The sequence below is a fragment of the Myzus persicae genome, unplaced genomic scaffold, assembly GCF_001856785.1.
Source record: "Myzus persicae strain clone G006 unplaced genomic scaffold, MPER_G0061.0, whole genome shotgun sequence".
NCBI lineage: Eukaryota > Metazoa > Arthropoda > Insecta > Hemiptera > Aphididae > Myzus > Myzus persicae.
The window spans coordinates 26,646-41,254 of NW_019103970.1; the positions used below are offsets into that span (position 1 = coordinate 26,646).

The 14,609-nt window shown below is 29.0% G+C and overlaps 1 protein-coding gene and 1 long non-coding RNA gene across 2 annotated transcripts; one reads left to right on the forward strand and one right to left on the reverse strand.

The window, feature by feature from the left end:
- Positions 1–833: 833 nt before the first annotated feature.
- Positions 834–10,082, reverse strand: LOC111037046 (glutathione S-transferase 1-1-like). The gene is made up of 5 exons (XM_022319402.1): positions 9,858–10,082; positions 9,421–9,479; positions 7,270–7,429; positions 1,615–1,776; positions 834–1,170 (listed from the first exon to the last, which is right to left on the reverse strand). The coding sequence occupies exons 1-5, from the start codon at positions 9,996–9,998 to the stop codon at positions 1,024–1,026; spliced, it is 669 nt and encodes a 222-aa protein (XP_022175094.1). The 5' UTR covers positions 9,999–10,082; the 3' UTR covers positions 834–1,023.
- Positions 10,083–12,276: 2,194 nt separating this feature from the next.
- On the forward strand, positions 12,277–13,525 carry LOC111037047. The gene is made up of 3 exons (XR_002604839.1): positions 12,277–12,353; positions 12,450–12,615; positions 12,716–13,525. It is a non-coding gene; the product is annotated as an uncharacterized LOC111037047 (long non-coding RNA).
- The last annotated feature ends 1,084 nt before the right edge of the window (positions 13,526–14,609 follow it).

Consider the following 14,609-nt stretch of genomic DNA (forward strand, 5'->3'; position numbering starts at 1 on the left):
TTTTACGATAATAATTTATGGTATTTATTTCAAAAACGATTCACCCACTGCAAAATAAATAGTTAGTTTTCCTATTCCTAGCTAAAAAAAATACGTGAATACTATAATTAAGCGTTCCACTGAGCTTGGCATGAAATTATCATTATATTATCATTACTTTTAAACATTTAATAATAACTCACGAATTGCATAATATGTACAGGGTGCTACAGAAAGATGTAACAAATGTATTGATAACCAGTGTTATTTTGTCTATATGATTAATAGACACTACTACAACTACTAATTACTCATTATTATCTATTAAATATATATAAACAAAAAAAAAATAAGAAATGTTGATAAAGTTATTTCATTTGCATATCTCTGTTACACCAATACGCCATGTATATAATTGTATCATTATGAGTGCCGAGTCAGACGAGCGCCAGTCTCTATATTATCGTTTCGCTCTCTTTTATTGTTATAATATCGTGTTTACGACCAAACATTTGGAGAAATAAAGTAATCTGCCTCATGAGTTGTGAAGTATTTTTTTTTTATTATCAACAACTGGAACAGTATAAACGTCAGTTGTAAACCACCATATACATTATACAGCAATAGTCTAAGTACTCTATACTTAGGTTTTTTTCATATTTATATTTATTGTAGGTATTCATGAATAGTATTTATTCGTTTTTACATTTACGTTGAAAATTTTAAATATGAAAAATGTCAAATGTATGTAATAAATTCATACACAGTGTATACAATTCAAATAGTCTGCAGCAGTAAAAATGTATGGTATCTCCACCACTACGGTTTATACTCGAATTAATAAAATAAGTACCTAAAGTATAATAATTATTTTATTTTATTTTCCTATTACGGGTGTACAAGTCATCGACAGTGAAAATATCGCCATAAAAATATGAATATTCTTAGAATCTGCATACTATTAAAACAATTATGATTATTAATTAATACGCTGTCATATTAAACAAACTGTGTAAATAAATGGTTCAATATTGAAATGGATTTTTAGTTATTTTTCAATTTCGAAAACAGATAGTCTTTAAATTCTATCGTTCCTTTGTGGTTGGCTTCGTTGTATCCGGGTAACGTTGTCTGTGCAGCCTTAAACCATCTCAATATGTTAGGGTAGCTGGTCAGTTCGTAGCCCACAATCTACAAAAACAATAAATATTTTTAAAATGTTTGTGCCAGTTAAATTTACATAATTTCATACCTATAGTAATTTTATATAAAAAAACATTTTTAAGTAAATCCAATTACAATTAAAGCAATACATATTTATTCATTATATTAATATGCGCACATCTAAACATTTTACCAAATACATTTTTATTTGAACTGTTTTGAGGGTTCAGCAACCATTTTATTGAATTTGTGTAAAAAACTAAGTATACAATTTAAATGGGTACTTAGTCGAACGAAATTTGACTTTAAAATGCAAACAACACGTTTACTCATTTCAACGAAAAATTTGTTTTCTATTTAGTAAATGTATGCAAATTAATTTATAATAAATTTCATCACAACAGAATAATATATGTAAAAATGTTTGAGATTTTTTTTTGTTTTAAGAACACAATTAAATTTTAAAATTACCTCCAAACTTGATATAGTGACCACTACGACGATATCGGCGAGGGTTACTTCGGGTCCGGCTACCCACTTAGTTTTTGCCAAATACGCATCGAGTATTTCCAAGGCGGCTTTCAATTTCGGTAAGGCAGCAGTTCCAAACTGTCCGGTCATGAACACTGGACTCTAATTAATAAAATTGAAACCTACATCATTTGATTTACATTGTATAGGTAGGCCAATGAAATGACGGTACGTTTGTCCTTAAACTATTGTAAACATGAAATAAATATTAAATAGTCGTCTCTCTGTAACTCGAACATTGACACCTCTAAATTCTCGATTTCTCAAATGCATCAAGTTTTCCTTTAAACTTCATGACACCTATAATATTGGGTTTTTGATTGCTCAAATTTACCTCCGCCTCTTCTACTCCTTGACATTTGAGTGACTGAGGGTCGACTGTGGGTACCTAACCTAACCTACCTTTAAACTCTTAATAACAATAATGATTCTAATATTGTAATAGATGAGTAGCAATAGTAGTAGAAGTAGGAGTAGTAGTAGTTGTTGTCGAAGTAATAAGTAAATCTTCACATTATGTTAATCTAATCGAGAACTCACAACATGCAAGCAATTGAAATAACCATCAATAGACATAATAAATAATGCGAACAAATTTAACTTTACATGCATTTACTAAATTATTTCCAACAGCTGTCCCATTAGTTTGAACTATTTTATGGGTTAATAAGATTAGCAAATCAACATAGTTCATTGAAATGTGAAGAGATTCGCTAGAATGAAGAATTTAATCGGTTGCATTCAACTGATTTTTATCCATGGAAAATCAGAACAGATTATTTTTTGTCTACAGAATTGTTCACTTTTGTAAATAGAATATTTTTATTTTCCGTCAATGGTGTCAACATCTTGAAATCCTTGGACACTATATATATATTTGATTGTGTATTTTATTTATATATTTTATTGATGATTCGATTGTGTTTTACAAGTAGTCAGTTTTCGTATTACATTGCTTTTAAAAATTTTGTAACACTAATGTAACACTCGTCTGACTTAAGGCTAATAATATTATATGTCAACGATAATGAACGATGTGAATGAATAATTTAAACTATTAACAAAAGTGACGGTTTCACTCGCAAGTTATACATTTTGTATGGAGATAAATTATGATTAAATTTACATTATTTAAAATATTATTTTATGAATTTATTGTGTAATTGAAACATGCATTCAATAGAACGCCCGACGAGAAAATAACCAAAGGTTATTAACTTCGTACATAGACTATTTATGAGATGCTGAATTCTAAAAAATCTTACTAAATGTAATCATAACAAAAATTTGGTTTGGCGCACACGGTACGACATTGGGTCTTCTGAAAAATGTCTTTAAAACTTAAGGATTAAATAACTCCAACTTAAGTAGAATACGTATGTCAGTTTTGAAAGATACAATAAATATTATAAATTATTACTATTGTATCCGTAAAGCTATTAATCCCATTTCATTTCGCCGATTGTACTTTCTTTTCTATTTTCTATTTTATTTTATATACATAGTTTTCTTTTCTCTCTATTTATTCTCTTTTTTCTTTAAAAATTAAATTAAAATTTTGTTTAAAATGTATTTCTTCAGCATTATATTCATTAGGCGTTTTAACCTAACCTAGCCTAACCAAAATACCAAACTATGTATATTAGTACTGAATTTGTGTACTTTGTCTCTTGGCAACCCACGAGGTGGGCAGTTAAATAAAGTTGTGATATATGTAATATGTACAAGAAATCAGACAAAAATCAACACAATTTGAGATAACTTTATTCGACTGTCTGCTATATATTTTCATTATTTCCTTGAAGAAATATTTGATAGATGTCGATGAAAATATGATGTCAAACGCAAGCGTTTGAAGGTTTTTTTTTATGAAAATTACGAGAAATTTTTTATAATATTATTACTCATATACAAGAGCATTATCTTTATATAATGATATGATTTGAACTTTTGAGTAAAAAAAGTTTTAATCTGAACTTAAAAAGAAGAAGCGAGATGTGGGATGTTGTCTTTTAAAATTCATGTTGTGTATTGTCGATGGTTATCAAATTTAAATTACTAGCACGTATTGCTTAGTGGGCTTCTTTTGTTCTATCAAAACACTAAATTCAAATTTATCTCAAATCTACTGAATTTTATAGCATCATGGTCAATCGATGATGCAGAAATCTAACATAACCAAAATAACTTTATTAATAACAACATTGAAAATATCAATAGTAATTAAAAAAACTTCATTTTATCATTCAAGATCACATCGATGTGAATTAAAATAGTTATAATATATTTAAGTATTTACATTAATTGATTTGTTCTAAGACAATATCATAGTTGATAATAGTAGTCTAACCAATGGCTCTTGCTGCCGAATTGTCATAAAGATCTGTATAATTTTGTCAATCGATGGATTTCAATGAAGACGAATATAACGGCAGTCAAGCGGCATCCAAACATAACATTAGTAAAAGTTAAGTTAAAAAACCCGAATAATTTTATGAACCACTTACACAAGTAAAACGTACATCATATGAATATATAACATTATTTTTTTGCTCTTTTAATTTCTCGTTAAAAAGATTATAGATATGGCTTTTTTATGAGTGTAAAATCGGTCAGATTCACGAATAAAAAAAACTCTCACGAGGTTGATTGGGAACAAAATAAAATACAAAGTTGTCTTTCATTCGGGATTTTACTTAGAGATGTTCTCCTCGATAAGTAACTACAAAGGAAGTAATTGCAAATGCTTAAATTCAAAAAAAAGGAAGGACCTAAATTTTCGAGAAGTGGTTAGAGCGTCGTTTGAAATTACGTATCCAAAGAAAGCGTTCTTTTGTGTACACAATATTTTTAAGTTCGATTAAAGGGGACGCCTACTCCTTAATAAGTGCATTGTAGTACTAATAGTTTCATGAAATACTGAACACATCGTATTCAGCTGTATAAAGAACATGAGAATAATATATAGTTTTTTAGGGATGCTAGAGCATCGTTTCTCAACCTTTTTAGTGTCGCGACCCCCAAAATAGGTATAAAATATGGTCAATCACTTTGCGACGCTCGCCCTCCATCTATGTTAGGTAAAAATTTGAACAGTAAAAATATCCTATCATTAACCAAACGAAATATAACATTTTAAATAACAATTTATAAATACCATATCTATGTATATCCTTATCGGGATGATTTTATTATTATCATTTTAATTTTTGTTTTTCAGTTAAAAGTCTTAAATATTTAAATAAACATTTTGTAAATCAGCGTTCTATTATTTTTGACCTACGCGACCCTAAGTCAAGGTGTTTGCGACCACTTGGTTGAGAAACGCTGCGCTAGAGTGTATTTCACCTAACAATATATAATAGTTATTATGGATTTATTTGTATTCATTTTTAAATTGTTTGGACTAGTCAAATTTAGTTTTACCAATATTGTGTAAGTCATTCAAAGGAATCGTTATATTTTTATCCAAAATAAGATAACATTTTATAATATTATGATAATATAATTTTTGTACAACGGCATCATCAACATTTTTTGTAATTATTATAATGGTAATTATAATCCTTCTATTAAAAATTAAGATTATTATATTGAGATTAAACGTCCTCTTTTGAATATTTTATTTTTATTTTTTGTTATTATTATTGTATAACTATAATTTATATTGTGCGGTAAAAAAATATTGTTTACCACAGTGTTTTAATATGGAAATTATTTTAAAAGACTGTAGTTAGCACGCTACTTATCTATCTGCGGTGAAATAATCTTAAAACGATAAACATATTGATCTGTATTTTGATGGTCTATTATGTAAATGGAACAGAACATTTTAATAATATTATACAGTGTCAATCGCCAATCATGCTATTGTCCATTGTGTCATTTAGTAATGAGTTCATTCAAATTCTGATTTTTGGAATTTTGAAGTATACTTAAAGAGTATATTTTTAAATTCTCATAAGATTTTTAGTATTAACAATAAGGACTACGCGTTGGTGATAAAAACTTTTGTTTTTAAAAATATTGTTTCTTCACAGGACATTCAAGTACTAACCTTCAAGAAACAAAAAATAAATCTCAAAAATGTTAAAATGTAAGATCTATAAGTAGGTATATTTACATTTTTTCGGATTTTTAATAACTGCCTTATTCAAGGCATATATGGGGTTAGCATGCTTGGTGAATCACTCTGTAATCATGGTACCAGTACATAAGTACGTACTGCGTGGTATTATGAGAATTATAATAAAAAATAAATAAAAAACTAAATGTGTTATAGCTGTAATTTGCATATTGATTGAAAATAACAATCTTTGTGAAATACAAAAAAAACGAGTAATAATTATTAAAATTACACTTGAAGTAATCAACTATAGTTTTAAATTCTAAATTATTTATAAACTATCGTGTTAAATTACTAAATTAGTACTTTAGTAATTAATTAATGTTGTTAAATATCTGGTTTCTCTACTGAAAAATTGTTGCAGAACTGTTTTTTCGTGTTTTGATTTTAATACTGTAAAATTGGTATAATAATAACTCTGATAGTGTTCCACCATATCACAAATTAAATTTTACTAAGTGATCGTGTAATAACATTACGCGGAGATCTGTTTGTGTGTAACGTTTTATTAAAGTAGTCTTTTGTGCAGGAGTCAAATCTAATAAGCAAAATTGCCCTAAATCATTAATTATATTTAGTTACCTACTCAACTAAAAGCTATTTTATTCCTTATCGTTTACAGACTTCACCTTTGATTATATTATGCACTAAACGTATACCTCAGTCGTTTACTTTCTAAATTCTTATTTGTAAGTTTTTAAGTGAGTTTTTCGTACGGTATATTATTTAAAAAAATATACGGTTGGAAAACATAAACCATAATACACATATGGGGGGGGGGGCACAACTGCTAATTTGATAAATGTCACATTCTTTAAACTTTAAATTTTTGGATAACTTATAAAATATAAATATCATACAAACGATTTTTACAATAAACGCAAGAGATGAATTAGAATAACTTATTCTACTTGTCAGGTGTTTAAAGTGAAGAAACTTTTATGTAACTCCACATGATATGAACGATATTCAAATTGGATTTCAAGTGATTTTTTTTATTACTTATGATTTGTTATCAAATTCTCAGTACAAGGGATTTTGCGCGGTGAGGTGAGCTTAATATTATATTAAATATTTCATTTTGCTTATTCATTTTACGTTTTTTACTTTACGTGTTATATAATTATATACACATTTAAAATATGTTACATACGTGTAAATCAAAGTCGTATTGAAAATATAATAATTGAATCGAATGTATTCCGTGGGCATATATTATTAGCATAGATGAATTTTAATAAATATACTATAACATTCAAAAAATAAAAATTACTCGAAATGGCAAGAAAATATTATTGATGTATGTATTCACAGAAATTAAAACTTTTTGTACTTTTCTTTAATTGTATCAATTGATTGGGTAACTTTACATAATTATTAAAAAAAAACGAAAAACACTACTCATGGAAATTATATTTTTTACTATCAATTATTTGAATTGTTGTTAGGTAGATAATGCGTATACTCACGAAATAATCGGATGCTCTTCTGTACAGAGATCCCAAATCGAAATCAATGCGGTGATCAATTGTCGCTCTTTTTTGTAAGTCTTTTGGGTAGAGCTGCTCTTTGGAATACGCCCCAGTAGCTAAACCGTATTTTTCGACAAGGTACTTGCAGATCGCTCGGCTAAAAAATATTTTGAACAATATAAGAATGCGTGGTTCTACCCAATGTCGGTAGGTTTATTTTACTGATTTTTAATAAGTGGTAATTTTTTTTAAATAATAATAATATGTACAGGTACGAGTATTTAGTATATATTATTATTGTACAAACAATAAATAATCGAAAACAAACTGTTTCATAAAATGTATATTATTTTGTTATTCGAGTACACGTTTTATGATCTTTAATGGGCAGCAAAAAGTACGAAAGTGTCACATTAAGTATTTGGTTTTGTTATAAAGCGTCTTTTTTACGAATAAGTCTAATATATTTTAACACTAAAAAAATACTCGTGTAAGTCAGTACTTTAAGGACTTTCATTTGTATACACTAAGTTTAAATTGAATTATCTATAGAGTTAGGAGTGATGAAATTGGATAAAATATTTTTAAAAAAACATTAAACATTTTCCATTTACCATTTTACTCTTTAAACATGTTTAAGTTGTGTTATTCTGTGTATTGTACCTGTATGACGTATTCTATGGGTACTAATTTGTATTTAATTTAACGAAGAGCGTGAGCTCTAATTGTGACACTTTTATGATGTATGCAATAAAAACACACAATACTGTTTAATAGGTAGAACTTACTTAAAAAGTTTATGATGGTAATTGATTAGTAAAATAGTTAAAATCTAACATGATATATTTTTATGAAAACCTTTTTTTTATATAAAATACAATCTTAATTAAATGAAAACTTCTAAAGATTATTTAACACCAGCTAAAAATGAATTTATCATTAGTAGGCAATTAAATAATTATGACATTATAAGTTGACATTTTCATAAAAATCGTACAATTATTGAATATTTAAATTGCCTTTGAACCCTAACAACATTTTTCGTGCCTTCGTGTTGATCTGTGTGTGTTAAGGTGTATGTTAATTTATAATTAATAATACTCATCAGAGCATACGTCTAGTGAGTAAAAATAAAAATAAAAAGTAAGTGGATATTTTTTTTTTAATTGAATATTGAAAATTGATTTATAATTATACGAATAGAACTCAGAAATGCAATTTGAACGAATATCATGCATTTTTGTTTTCATATTTCATATTGAACAGAACAACAATTCTTATAGTTAGACGAGTTACTGTGCAAGAAGTTTTAACGTTAATGCAGTTTTATTAGAAAACTTGAAAATAATAAGTGAGTAAACATTTTTGTTCCTTTTAATTACTGATTTATTTTGTACCCTGACTGCAAAATTGTCTAAAATGAATACTGACCGATTCCATTGACGAATTGAAATTTTAATAATAATAGACTTCGACAGGGAAAATATGAACAAATATAAAATTCGTTGCACTATATCGATTGATGAATTGGAGTACCTCAGTTCACTGGAAAATTGGCTTCAGTATACCAAGCTTTAATAACTAATTCAGTCAAGGTGGCTAATCCACCTGTGGCTAATATGGCGCCTGGTTTATTTTTTTAATGCGGTTCAAACTGCTTTCAACATTTTTTTGATACTCTAAGGACAAATTCTGAAACTCTCGTCACAATCAGTCCAGAAGTTTTTTAATTTATAAGCTATAAACATTTGCTTACATTTGTAAAACCAGCAATAAATTAAATATTATTATTTTATTTATTTATAAAAATGTCCCACTACAACGAAGGGTGGGAAGGGAAATTGTATTTATTTAACCAGTGGCAATCTTGTAAAATATAATCTAAAAATCATGTATGAGTCACCCCTTATCAACCTATAATAGGGGTTGAACAGATCGAAGCTTAAAACACCCCCCACGTGTCTGAATCTATATTGGGAATTATTATGATATTGTTGAAATCGGTCTAGTAGTTTCCGAGATTAACGCTTTCAGATGTGCGAATTCTTTAGCTTTATAATATTTGAATAAGTGACAATATTATAATAAATTACAATTTATAACAAATGTCGGAAACGACGTTCGCTATAGGTAATCGTGTTCACTCACCTTTCACTCAAAACAAAACCGTTGTCCACGATGGTCGGAATCGTATGCTGAGGGTTCAACTGTAACATCACAAACCGAACGAGAACGATGGTTGAAAAAAAAATGTCAAACGTACACGGCCGCCGATAGACGTATAAATGGTATACCGTCGGCCTCGTGGCAAAACCTCTCAAGTCGTTTTTATCAAATTGTGCAGCAGAAGCGAATACCCTCATCGGTGGGCTAAAATATTTTTTTTACGTTGGTCGATCGACAGACGTAGTTTTATATTTGATATTTTATCCTACTATGAAATAGCTGTCAAACATTAGTTACTATGATATTAAAATGTGGGTAGATGAATATAGGGTATCCATTTGGAAAAAAAAAAATTGAACATTTTTCGACTTACTATAATATGTTTTGCCAAGAAACCGACGAATATTATAGGAACCTACTTGTTTGTATTCTGGTTTTTGCGTGTCTCCTTTGCTCGGTGTCGTCACAATCGGATTAAGTTTGACGTTCAAAATATGGGCCACCAATTCCACTGTCCTGCACGGTGGACTCCACGAAGCGTAGTAGAAATCGATGGTCATTTCGAAGTTTTGAGGTGAAGAGAGTTGAACGAAGAAGAGCCGTGTCAATAATGCCCAAGTGTCTACGCCAAAGTGTTATATATATATATATATATATATATATATATATGTATAGGTAGACTAAAGTCGAACATTTTTTATGCTTTTTTTGTCGTCGCATCGCGCGATGTGTTACGCAATAATACTTATTGCCTCTGCGTTGGTTGTATAATGATGACAAAATATAATAGTAAAGAAATAATCAGTTTCTTCCAATGTTATTATTAAACGTGTTACATCTCAATAACGTCATTTGCATCGAGCCTACGTTATGGTACCTCGGCAGTATTTTTTTATCGACGAGCAATATTGTTGATGTCGAAGAAAAGAAAATATACCACCAGAATCAATGCAATACGTTCAAAATAATTGAGACAATTTGAAAACTCGACATAAATATTGGTGATGCAGAACGATATCGATACCAATTATTTAGTTTTGATATTGGTGTAACTATGAGTACAACGACATTCGACATTGTTATAAACACATTCGAGTTTATGTTTTAAATTTATTTACATTTTGACTGCAAACACGTTTAATGAGATGTCTTCAACCTAATCAAAATAAATATTTAATATTATTGAATATTATACTTATATATTATTTTTATGGATTTTTCTATTTATTATGTATATTTTTATCGCGTATAGGAATAATACAAAATAATAAATGTACAAAAACATTTTATTATGAGTATAAAAATACAAATTATTTACTTTCGATATTCCGATATTGGTGTCGATACTAAAAAAAAAATATCGTACTGCATCGCTATACCTAATAAATTCAGTAATATTATTATAACTGTAACACTCTCGAGTCTCGGGTCTTGATTTACTGCAGCTCAACGCAGTCGACATAATTTGTGTTGTCGTCGGTGAAGCTTGAACTGGCTTTTGTTTTCATCGTACACAACCATACTCAATGACTTTGTTTTGATATATTTTCTTGTGTGAATTGACCGAATAAACGGCGGAAAGCGCGATTGAAACACGTTCGCGTCTATATCGTCGCTGTCCTGAGTTCGATAAAACAAATACCTCTCAAATAACAACGGGTCTATGTTGCTCCGTTTTTTTAAAATAATTGAACATTTGAGATGTTTAAACGTTTCGGACTTGAAATATAACATAGGACAGGGTGAAATTGTTGTTGTTATAATTGCTATGTATGTCTTATGTTCGTTTGGCCAACTCCACAGCTCAGCTGCCTTGCTGGGTTTCGACTTTTGATTAATGACTCGTAAATGTTATTACAATAATATCATATACACAAGAATACAGTACATGTGTGCAGTAGTTGTACTAATAACAATAATAAACAATAATTTGTTTCACAAACAAATTGGTTGTGGCAACTTATTCACCGCATGACATAAATAGATGTGTGATTATCATGATGAGTATTAAATAAGTCGAGACAGATGTTATGATGTAGGATAGTATTATATTTGAAAATCTTATGAATCGGTGAAATATTGTTATAAATCGTATTTTTTTTTTTTTTTAATCCGAAGATTTGTTAGCCACGAGATTAAAATTATTTGGTCGACAACATGTTTATGAATAACAAATTCATAAAAACCAAAGTAAAAATATAGTCTAAGATAAATACCGCGGTAGTAAACATTATTGATTTGATGGTTTTTTTTTATTTACTTCTTATCAATAAAATATATTGAAAATAACAAAACACAAATACAACTAAGATATTTAAAAAAATAAATTATATGCTTCTGTCAAGTATGTTCACCTTTTACATTTAATGTAACATATTTTTTGATAATTGTAATACATTTTAATAAAATATTACGTTGAACTTTGACCTTATTTTATTTTTGGCATAGTCATATAGACAATATTTTGCTTTTATAAGAACACATATACGATACAGATATAATAATTAAAAATAATATTTATCTAACCATAAATTATGAATCTTATAAGTGTGATAATTTATTTTTATTTGAAGTAGCTTAACATGTCTATGTCTACATAGATATTATGATATAAGTAAGATGTGAGTTTGAGTTATTTTCTAGATAACATTTTTTTTAGATGTATTTCTTTCACTTAATTCAATCGTATGTGATTATATAATTTTATTTCTTCTCGTGACATAAAAAAATTGTATTAATGTACTTTGATAACAGTAAGGATATTTGGTCACATAATAAATTAAATGTCATACTTATTAAGTATTATCTAAATCAAACACTATTTGTCAACTTCCGAATCATTACCACTAAAACAACGATTTTGAATCAACAGTGGCCCGCTGGTCCGCAACAGTCACATGTTGGTCCATTTTCCGGTAGGTATCTCTTATATTCGGTCTGATTTACAAATAATAAGTATATGGCAGTGTTGACATTTAATAACGAAATAATTATCATTGAATTTTGAATAGGTTTTTTGGTACGCGGGCATAGCGAGTCTGTTTCTCCAGTATCACATAACCAAAAACATATACCAATATTAATGTTTTATAAATCTACCGTGGTAACGCCAACTAAACCCACTATAATCGTTCGTGATTTTTAACTGGTCATAATATGATGATATCGTATTTATTCGTATGTATATAAATATAATGTGGTGTTAAGATATTATTATCCATTTCTTTATTAATATTATTATATGATATAATAACATATTGTTTTAATATTTTTATAGTTGCAACAATACATTGGACAATTTCTCCGGAACTAGTTAGGTAAACATTTTCTTAAGAACGCGGGGGAGTCACGCAAGTTTTCTTGTCTCCGACTAAAGTATAAAACTCAGATCATAGTGTGCATATTATTTAAACGTATTATATGCACGACCTATTTCGGACGTTTTTAAGTTTTGGCGGCTCACAACATATAAAAGACGTTTTTTTAGTCGACGATGTGGCCACGAGTTGGAAACCTTTTATCAAAATGTCTCCGGGTATTATATATTGTGATCGATATCATTTTCAACAGTTTGTCGGAATACAGTTTACGCAGTGAGTGTGAGCAAGAAATGTCACAACCACACAGTTTAATATGTATTGGTTTGTAAAGTTAATAATACGTCATCGGCTGGCGTATTTCGGGACAGGTTTGTGGTTTCGAGGTGTGTCGTGTGTGGTGACTTTGAAGAACCTTTGACGCATTTCAGCCTCCCTTCAGCCCGTCGAGGACCATCTTCGACACCCGTCATGGAATCTTCACGATCTGTTCCAGCATCTCCTCACCACGTCGTGGAAAGTCATCGATAAGTAGAAAAAAATGTAACTTTGAAACTAAACGTTGAGTACCTATAGTTTGAAGCCACGTCCAGTCGCCACTGGGTAAAAGTCAATTAACGGAAAATCGGCAGCCCTTTTGATATAATATGAGTGTATAAAATAGGTATAGAGGTTACTCGCTGAAACCGAATCGGTAATCAATGTTATGGTACTGCATTTATAATACAATTAACAGGATAAAATAACTTTTTGAAATTTTTGCAAGACAAAGAAATGTGCTAAAAATAATTTCGTTACATTTTGTTGATTATTTTTTGTACATAAATTCTCAACGTTGTAAAATTTGAATTTGAAAAAAAGTTAACTTATTTGTTTGCCAAAGTTTAGGGGAGCGTAGATTTATCTGGCTGTTGCATATCATTAAACAGTGTACAGTATTCATTTCTTTAATAACTCCATTGTTAGTATTTGGATTTATCTGATTGTTAAATCTGTTTTTAAACATTATTTTCCTTTAAAATGTTTGCCAAAGAGTGAAATAATTCCAAAAAGTGGATTTATCTGGTTGTTGTAGTGTCCTATTTATTATTACAGCATGGTGTTTACAAATCAACACATTTTCAAAACGAACTATACTTAACAAAAGTTCCATAATAGTTTGAATGTATATATTTTGTTCACGCATTATTCATAGAATGTATACTATGAGATATTTTCCGAAAAAAAATTGATGTTACTACTGAGCTATGGAAAATTAACTTTAAAATTAACAGAATTATTTCTTAGTCGACGACAAAACAGCCGATCATAAGCCAACACCATAAAAAAAAAAAAAAAAACAGAGAGACACAAAATACCATCATATTCCATAGTAATTATGATATTATGCGATTGACAATCGCTCATAATATGGCTGTACATAATTTTATTGTTTGAAGTACCAAATGAAAAAATATTATGTTGTTGTGAATAAAACAAAATATCAGCATGGAAAAGAGAGATAACGTTAACATTTTCATTGTTGACACATGTATACAATATGTATAAATACCATCTTATGAAAGTTATAATATAAGTCGATTACACTTCGTGTGGGAGATAGCGGATTTCCCGTTATTTTCTATGAGAAATGTTTCGTTAAAACTTCTGAAAAGTTCAAGATAATTGTCTGCTGTATACTATGTGTTCTAATCGGACGTTTTGATTTAAAATTAAACCGTCCTCGGCGGTTGCGGCTATAGTGGCTACAAATGTACGTATAGAAAATTCTAGAATGAGCTCATAAAACACATACCAAGTACCAAGTGTCAGCCCGATTCTAAGTAAAATCGTTATGTATACCACAACTTAGTA